This window comes from Orycteropus afer, unplaced genomic scaffold (genome assembly GCF_000298275.1).
Source record: "Orycteropus afer afer isolate SDZICR_OR568_19922 unplaced genomic scaffold, OryAfe1.0 scaffold00009, whole genome shotgun sequence".
Classification (NCBI taxonomy): domain Eukaryota; kingdom Metazoa; phylum Chordata; class Mammalia; order Tubulidentata; family Orycteropodidae; genus Orycteropus; species Orycteropus afer.
This window is the reverse complement of record NW_006921596.1, coordinates 6134143-6143785: the sequence shown is the minus strand read 5'-3', so window position 1 is coordinate 6143785 and position 9643 is coordinate 6134143. Positions and strand designations below refer to the sequence as shown.

Genomic DNA, 9643 nt, shown 5'->3' with positions numbered 1-9643 from the left:
AAAAGCATAAAAATTTTCATCATGGAAAAAAATCAGAACTGTTTTGAACAGCCTCACATTTCCTTCTGTCTTGGTCTTGCTTGTGAATAATATGTGTGTGATAGGTGGGGCCCCTCTGCTAGTCAATGCTTTGGGCCTCTAAGGTCTTACCTGTCCTGGAGCCCCAAGAGTCTCTCTTTGGCATCTGGCTGACAGGTAGTTCCCTAAAAGTCTCCTTGTTTTTAACCTTCAGCTTCAGCCACAAGACCCTCTGCCTGCCTTGGGCAGATTCTTAAAATATTTACCCATCAGCAGCCTCTCAGAGAGGAATGTTAAATGCTGTCATGATGTCAGAGGGGCCCAAGGAGAAGGGCTTGAGCCAAACCCAGCCTGCCACTCACAGCATGGCAGAGTGGGAGATAAGCAAGGCAAGAGAGGACCTGTTCCTCTGGGCTCCCCAAGCGACCGGGCGACTGTGTGGTTGGCACTGTGGGGTGAAGCCGTTAGCTTCCCAGGACAATGAATTTCCAGATACCACTGAGGAAGTGAAAACCCGGCATCTGTGGTTCTTCCAATTCTCCGTCCTTTTCAAGCCTGCAACGGGATGTCAGGAGCCCCCAGGGAGGGTTTGGGGTCCCAGGAGCTGCCAGTGCTGGGCAAGGCTGGTCTAAATACCATGAACAAAGAGCTCAACAGGCTGAATGAGAAGGTCGACAAGCTCTTGCATTTTCAAGAAGATGTCTCGGAGAAGCTGCAGTGTGTGTGCCGTGGCTTGGGCCACTTAGAGCAAGGCCTTCACAGATTGGAGGCCTCCCAAGCACTGGGAGTGGCTCAGGTGGGCAGCGCTCCCCCAGCTGACCCTCAGGCAGGAAGCCCCGAGGTCCTGGTGCTGGTGAGGGCCGTGCGGCAGGACGCGGCCCAGCACAGCACCAGACTTGAAGCCCTCTACAGGATGGTGGTGGCGGTGGACAAAGCCATTGCTTTTTTGGGGACCGTGTTCCAGAACTCGAAGGTGGTGGATTTCATCATGCAAGGGAGAGTGCCCTGGAGGAAAGGAAGCCTGACTGAAAGCCCCGAGGAGGTTGGTTGCTGTTTCCCTGCCTTGGTGCCCTTCTGGCTGGAAGGGAGGCCCAGAGGCCCGGGTGGGGAGACTGGTCCGGACAGTTGGTCTCAGGAGAGCTGGGGGTGTTGTCCTCTTCTGGTGCCTCCTGTGTGATCTGTTGATGGGGAAGAGAGGCTGCCTCTGTTTGCAGACAACATTGACCTGCTTTGCCCAAGGAAAGGAAAGCAGCTCCAGGGAACCCAAAAGTGGGGACACATAGGCAATTAGTAAGAGGAGACCTGTTAAGTTTCCATGACATCCTGTGACTTCTTTTTCCCAAGGGCCCCTTTCTGCTCCATCACACCTGCGATGGGAGACAAGTGGAGAGAAGTCTGTTTGTCCTGACAAGATTTCCCCACTCAGAAACCCAAATCTGTCCCTTTCCCCCACTTTCCTGTCCCCAGCCTTGTGCTCTGCCCCAGAGTGGGTGGAGTGTGCAGCTGCCTGTGGGGATGTGAGTGTTGACAGTGACCCATGGAGGCTGACAGGCAGAGCCGGAGGCTGGGGGTGGAGGGTGGCATTTCTGGGAGCCGCTGTTCCCAAGGGTTGCATAATCAAACCTGCTGGCTAATGGAAGCTTGGCTGCAGGATAGATGGAAGGTGGGTGAGAGGCAACACCCTATTTGGAAACGGCTAAGTGGTCAGCCACTTAGCAACCCTCAGACGGGCTGGAGCCACCATTGCAAATCCCTCCAGTTACCAATGAGCCTCTGGCAGGAGATAAGATGGGGTCTGAAGGGGTCTGTGCTGACTCTGTGTCAGCTCCTGAGGATTTCAGGGGCAAGGCTGAAAGAGTTTGTCGCCTCCCCACCCACAGCCAGGCCAGAAATCCCACCCCACCCCTTCTACCTGCCCTGTGTGTGACGCTCCACTCTTGCATTGAAAGCCAATCTCAGCTTTTTAAAAAATTAATCTTATACGTATGGCATATATTGGAGTTGCTGGGTAGTGCAGTGGTTAACACACTTGGCTGCCAACCGGAAGCTGAGAGGTCCTCAGATGAAAAGCTTGGTGATCTCCTTCTGAAAAACCAGCCGGTGAAGACCCAGTGGAGCATGGTTCTGCTCCGACACACACGGGCCAGCATGAGTCGGAATTGACTTGATGGGCAACTGTTGTTTTTTTTTTCATTTTTAAAGAACATTTGTCTCCCTCCTACTCCATGCCTCCTTGTGCCCCTGCCTGGGCCCCAGGCCCCTTTTCCCAGGCAACCATAGGTCCCAGGTTACCATGAATCCTTCCAGTTATGATAATCTGTGCATATAGGTGCTGCCCCCTTTGCCTTAACTCATTTATTATTTACATTGTTGGCTCTGATTTTTTTTTTTTACATAATATATTTTAAACATTGTTTCATATTTGTACCTAGAAAGTTTCCTCGTTCTTTTTTCTTGTGATATTTGCAGAGTATTCCATTTTCTGGGTTATGTTTTAATTTACCAACCAGTCTTAAATTGTTGTTTGTATTATTTCTCATCTTTAACGATTATAAATGATGCAGTGAATATCCATAGATGTATGGTGTTCTGGTTACCTAGTGCCGCTCTGACAAGAATATACCACAAATGGGATGGCCTTAACAAATAGGAGTTTATTCTTACAATTTGGAGGCTTTAAGTCCAAGTTCAAAGTGCCAGGCTCTAGGTGCTGGGTGAAAGCCCCTCAACCTTGGGGTCCAGCTCTGCTTCCTGCTCCCGGCCCACTGGAGCCAGAGGCGTTTCTTCCCTCAGATGCTGCTGGCTGCTGAGGCTGAGAAACTTCTAGGTTGACAAGTAAAAAGGCACAGTCCCGATGTTACCAAGCCACACGGCAGGGCGTGTGGTTTACAATGGACTTAAGTCCATTGTAAGTCCCAAGGTCGGCAGAGCAGAGCAGGCTGCTAAGCAACGATACGGCTACACACAGGGCCCAAGTGTGCCATAGGCTAGAGACCATTCCCAAGGCTGCTCCTTATATACAGGAAGCAGACCCCATCCCAAAGGCAGCTACTCAGCTGCTTGTGGTAGATCCCACTATGGAGCTGATTGCCAGTCTCATCATGGGGAATAACTACCACCAGCTGCCCAGCCACTCAATCAGGCCCAACCTAGTTGACACACAAACATAACCACCACATATGGCTTTGAACACAAATATGAGTTTGTCTGCAGGCCTTCTTAGAGGAGGAAATGCTAAGCCAAAGGGTAAATTTGTATGGATAGAGCCAAACCCACCTTCAAAGACTAACATTGCAGTTCAGTCTCCTACTAGTAACATGGGAATGCTTGTTGCTCCACTTTTTGATTCTGAAGGAGGAACAATAAGATACTATTGTATATATATATTTTAATGTTTTAGTAGGAAAAGTATTAAAGAGATAAAAATAGAGAGATTAACATAATGAACACTGTGATGTGATCCCCCAGCATCAATTATCATTAACTGGCAACCAATCTGTTTCCCACCCACTTTCCCCCTCCAGATTATTTTGGAGAAAATCTGAGACGTTGATTATTTCTTCTATAAATATAAAAGATAAGAACTCATTTTGAAAACACCATCACAATATCATTATCCTACCACAAAAGTATGGGAAGCTCTGGTGGTGTAGTGCCTAAGGCATTTGACTGATAGCCAGAAGGTTGGTGGTTCAAAAGTGAATGATGATTTTATAATGCTAGATTTCACTAATTGCTTTATCCTTTTTTAAAAAAAAAAAAAAATTTTCATTATTTGAATCAGGATCCAAATAAAACCCATACATTGCAATTGGTTATACGTCTCTTAAGTATAATTTTTTAAAAATTCATAAAAAATGTTAAAACTTTTTACTATAGAAAATTTCAAACATACCCAAACTAGATAGACTGAAGTAACTCATTGTGGTTTTAATTTGCATTTCTTTTACTAGAAATAAGATTGTGCCTCTTTCATCAGTTTAAAACATTTTGTGCTTTTTTGTGGATTACCTGCTCATGTCCTTGTCCCTCTTTTCTATTTTGACCTTGGGCCCTTTTCTTATTGATTTGTCAGAGCTCTTTATATATTAATGAAATAAGCTGTCATACATGTTATAGATACTTAGGCACTTCTGGACAGGGGAACATCATAGAACTTTCTCTTTTCTGAATCCTTGCAACGTTTCTTATTTATACTGCTCCATTGGCATTTGATTAATATCTCTTCTGGTCCTTGTATTTAATATAATACACATATCAGCAGCTGTCTGCAGCTTTGGGTCTAGTCTTGCAACCATGCAGTCAACTCTTTATTGGCCTATGACATGAGGCCTCTACGTTCCTCCCTGGACTGAGGCAAGAGCTGGTCGTGTAGGAGGTGCCCTGAGACTGGGTAGTGAACTGAGAAACAATCACAGCTTTTAACACATTGTCAGTGCTGAAAACTGCACATTATGGAGACTGTTTCTAATTTAATTGTGCTTTAGGTGCATATTTACAGAGCAAAATTTTTTTTACATTCAACAGTTCATGTGCATTTGATTTCACCCCCCAATTACCATCCCCGACCGTAACAAACTCTCCTCCCCTCCCGTCCCTGTGTCTACCCCTCCCTGTGCCCTTCTCAACTATGCACCCCTGTCTGTCCCTCTGTGTGAATGCTGGGACTGTTTTTGCATCTCCTAAGCCTACTTAGGGAGCTCTGGTAGCTAGTGCCTAAGGCACTTGACTGCTAACCAGAGGGCTGGCGGTTCAAACCCACCAGCCACTCCTCAGAAGGAAGATGGGGCAATCTACTTCCGTAGTGATACTGCCTTGGAAACCCAAGGAGGGGTTGCTATGAGTCGGGGCTGACTACTTCCTTAGTGATACTGCCTTGGAAACCCAAGGAGGGGTTGCTATGAGTCAGGTCCGACTCGACAGCCCATAACAACAAGAAGCCTGCTTTGAGAGTAACCAAAAAACCAAACTCGCTGCCGCTGAGTCAGATCCGACTCATAGCAACCCATCCTTGGGTTTCCAAGGCAGTATCACTACGGAAGTAGATTGCCCAATCTTCATGGTAATCATTTGTGGCGTTGAATTAAATCCTAACACTGGCTGTTAAATTTGAAAATTGTGCCAGGACTTTGTGAAAGACTTCCTTGGATCATCTAAGTGTGCAGTGACACTTTATTTAGTTGTTAAAATAATTAGATTACTAGAAGTCAGGTGCTCTCTCCAGCTGAAGCTCCCCCAGAAGTAGGCCCCAATCCCAGCCAAGTTGTTCAGGCAACATCGGCCCTCTTGAATGGTGTTTGGGGTTTCTTCTACTTCCTCTGGATATGCTGGTTGAGGCAGGGACCAGGAGGTTGAGCCTTCAGGACTTCTGGATCCAGAACTCGGCTCTGTGTGGTGTGTATTTTGTGTTCGTATGTGTGCATGCACATGTGCGTACTTTAAAGACAGAGGGAGAGAGGACATTTTGAACTCAACAAGGTCTGCCAAAGGACAGTGTGTGCAAGTCCCTCTCTACAGGGGGTGGGAGGGGGTGAAACAGGAGGAGGCTGGTGATAATACCTCCAGTTCCCTCAACCACGGGGAGGCGGCAGGACTAAGACTCGGAAAGAGGCCAAGGCAGTCCAGGTCACATTGATGATGATGGTGATGACCTTGATAGCAGCAGCTTAAATTCATTTATTAAGTGCCTACCACGTGCCAGGCCCTGTGCTAGGGGCTTTCCGTGTGTTATGTCCTTACATTTAGAGGGCAAAGATTGATGTTCTGGAATTCAAGGGATGGAGCAGGTACTAATAGGATTGAGAGAAGTGGCATGGTGTAGGATAAACAGTGGCCACTCAGTCCTTGAGTCAAGGAGAGGGAGGATGCTGATGCCCCATTTTACAGGGAACTGTTACAGAGATTTTAGCCATAGTGGCCTAGAGTTGCCAAATCTTCAGATTTATCAAGAAAAGCTGAGAACCTAGAACTTTTTTCTAATTAATTTTGTTAAGGTATGATTGTATAACATAAACTGCACATACATATAATGTATAGCTCTGGTAGCATAGAGGCTAAGGCACTTGACTGCTGACCAGAAGGCTGGTGGTTCAAACCCACCAGCCACTCCTTGGAAGGAAGATGGGGCAATCTACTTCCATAGTGATACTGCCTTGGAAACCCAAGGTGGGGTCGCTATGAGTCGGGTCCGACTCGATGGCACATAACAACAACAACAACACATGCATTTTAAGTATATGGTTCAATAAACGTATACACCGATCACCCCAGAAGGAAACCTTGGATTTTAATGTAAAATCTGCTAAATTTTAAGTATTGGTAAAAATTAAAATTTTAAAAATGCTGTGAAAGCCAAACAAGATGCATCTCCAACCGTCTTTGGCCTCAGGGCAGCTAGTGAAACTCCTTTGTGGCAAAGCCAGATGTCCCTGGGTGGTGCAAACAGTTTGCACTTGTCTACTAATCTAAAGGTTGGCTGTTCGAACCCATCCCGCTGCACCGTGGAAGAAAGGCCTGGTGATCTGCTTCCATAAAGTTACAGCCAAGAAAACGCCATAGAGCATGGTTCTGCTCTGTAACACATGGGGTCGCCGTGAGTTGGAACTGACTCAAAGATAACAGATTTGTTTTATGTCTGTGTTGTGTGTGTGTGTGTGTGGCAAAGCCAGGAGAAAGGCCCTTTGGTGGTGAGTGACTTGGGACCAAGGGGCCTGGACTGAGCTCTGGGATGCTGCTGTGACAAGGAGCTTTACTGGTCAAAGGCTCCATACTCACAGAAGCATCAGGGCCACCCAGCCAGGGATTCGTCCATTTGGAAATACGTGTTTGAGGGTTCGCTGTGGAATTGTGCTGGGACCATGGTCAGTGCTCTGGACTGTTTCAGGGTCAATGCATGAGCTGTAGGCACTGGTCTGGGTGTGGACCGGCCAGAATTACCCAAGAGCTGCTGAGAGTTTCTCAGTGCCAGTAACCGGCTGGGTGTCCTTATACATATAGCACTGACAGCTGTTTGTCTCAGGCAGGACAAAATCACCAGAGCTACTGGGCACTTAGCTCTCTCAGGACATTTCACATATCAACTCATCCTATCCTCTCAATGGTGTGTTGTTGTCATGTGCCGTCGAGTCGGACCCAACTCATAGCGACCCCTCCTTGGGTTTCCAAGGCAGTATCACTACAAAAGTAGATTGCCCAACCTTACTTCCGAGGAGTGGCTGGTGGGTTTGAACCGCCAGACTTCTGGTTAGCAGTTAAAGCCCTCAGGCACTACGTAACCAGAGCTCCGTATCCTCTCATTAACATACCCCAAACCAAACCAAAGCCGTTATTGTAGAGTCAATTTAGACTCATAGCAATCCCCATTGGGTTTCCAAGCCTGTAAATCTTTACAGAGGTAGATTGCTTCATCTTCCTTCCATGGAGCAGCTGGTGGGTTTGAACTGCTGACCTTTGGGTTAGCATTCAAATGCCTTACCCACTGTGCCACCAGGGCTCCTTCAATAATCTAACAGGGACATAATATTATTATCCCCATTTTACACATGAGGAAACTGAGACTCAGAGAAGTATGTTGGCCAAGGGGTGAACGTAGGAGTCACACTCAAAAAGTCTGAGTCTATTCTGCTAGATACTACTGCTATGCTGTAAAAAAAGCCATCATAAGGCCCCAGCTGCAAAGCAGGCTTTATTAATTTCCTTCAAGCATGGATTTAGTTGACTTCAGAATTCAACTCACACTCCAGTAACCTCAGCCAATTGATCAGAATTGGAATTTTAAGATTAAGTTTCTTTTCCATCCCTAGGCTAAGTCCTTTGAGGTCCAGTCTCTTGAAATCCCCCTGTTAGGGCTGGGTCAGTCCCCCACCGTCAATACCGTGATGCACTGGGAAGAGCTTAGGCTCCAGATTTGAAACTGGACTCCTCCTCTTTTAAGTTTTATGAGCTTGCAAAAGTGTCAGTGTCTTTACCTCTAAAACAATAGTGATAATGTCTACTAACCCAAAGGTGTGATGTTTGAGTCCAGGCAGAGACTCCTTGGAAGAAAGCCCTGGCAGTTTACTTTGAGAACCAGCACTGAGAACCTTACGAAGCACAGCTCTACTGTAATACATAAGGGGCTGCCATGGGTTGGAATTGACTCAACAGCAATTGGTATTTGAGGGCATTGGTGGTTCAGTGGTAGAATTCTTGCCTTCCATATGAGACACCCAGGTTCGATTCCTGGCCAACACACCTCAAAAACAGTGACCACTCACATGTCAGTGGAGGCTGTGTGTGGCTGTGATGCTGAACAGGTCTCAGTAGAACTTCCAGACTGAGACAGACTAGGAAGAAGGACTTGGTGACCCAGTTCTGAAAATCAGCCGGTGAAAACCCTTTGGGTCACAGCAGTTCCATCTCATTGCATGTGGGGTTGCCATGCGTCCTGGGCTGACTTGACAGCAGCTAACAACAACAACAACAATATTATCGTAAAACTACATGAACTAACCTAAGTATATCTTAAGTGCATGGCGGGTGCTCAACAACTGTTTATGGCCTCAATGATGATGTTGATGATGCTGATAGTTCTTATGGTTGTTGTTTTAGAACAAAGAGAAAGTGGAAGAGAAAGGAGCAAAACCAAAGCATGTGCTGAGCACGAGAGGCGTGCAAGCCGAGATCAAGGGGCCGCGGGAAGGTGAGTGGGGTCCCACTTGTTTTATCCCACCTTACACACACAAGAGCTTCCGAATAAAAACAGCAACACCATCACCACTAGTGTGATTACTGGAAAATCATTGCAGCTGTTTTTCCTCCTGTTCATTTATGTATATCCCACTAGAGGGAGAGACAGTCAACTGCTATGTTTTAAAGCCACTTGGAATAGATACTCTGCATATAAACTATGCTACCCACTGAATACCCACGTTTATTTATGCCACTTTGCTTTCAGTTTTCATAGGTTCATTTTTATAAATATTTACAAAATATGGGTTCTAAGTCTAATTAACAAAACAAGGTCAATTAAGAGAATCTAACTTCTATCCTAGTTCCCTGTACCCTGTTTCCTTCCATCATGATATGTAATCACTTAAAAAAGTTTTGGTCTTATCTTTCCATTATTTTTTATTGTAAACATTATATCACACACACACACCCTCCCTTCTTAGACTAACAGACGCATACGTCAGTTTCCCCTACCTTGCTCTTCCACTTACAGTATATCCTGAGATTACCTCATTGCAGTGTATAGAGAATAGTTTTTCCTTTTTTATGGCTGTGTGATACTCCATTGTGTGGATGTACTACAGTTTAGCCAACAACTCCTACTGATGGCCTTTGAGGTTGGGTGTAGTCTTTGGCTATCCTGAACAGGGATGCACCAAAAGACCTTGTACATGTTCTTTGCGATACCCTTGGGATAGATTCCTCCAAGTGGGATCTTCTTAAGAGGCCCTTTTCATCTTGTCTCTTTTCCTATAGAGACCCAGAAGGCAAACTTGTCAGAGGGGATAGTGAAGCAGCTGCCTCCCATCCATGCTTCAGGGATGGGAGCAGAGATCCCCACCAAGGCAGGGCCCTCACCAGGGCAAAGAGATGGAGTTCCTGGCCAAGGCCAGATGCCACCTGATCACCTGCTGCT

The 9643-nt window shown here is 46.3% G+C and overlaps 1 protein-coding gene across 1 annotated transcript in view; it reads left to right on the top strand.

Annotated features, from left to right (window-relative positions):
- Positions 1-583: 583 nt before the first annotated feature.
- MYLK3 (myosin light chain kinase 3) overlaps positions 584-9643 on the top strand; it is a 48442-nt gene continuing 39382 nt past the window's right edge. The window contains exons 1-3 of the mRNA XM_007947798.1: positions 584-1060; positions 8608-8698; positions 9484-9615. Of these exons, the coding sequence (XP_007945989.1) occupies positions 584-1060; positions 8608-8698; positions 9484-9615 (700 nt within the window). The remainder of the gene's footprint in view (positions 1061-8607; positions 8699-9483; positions 9616-9643) is intronic.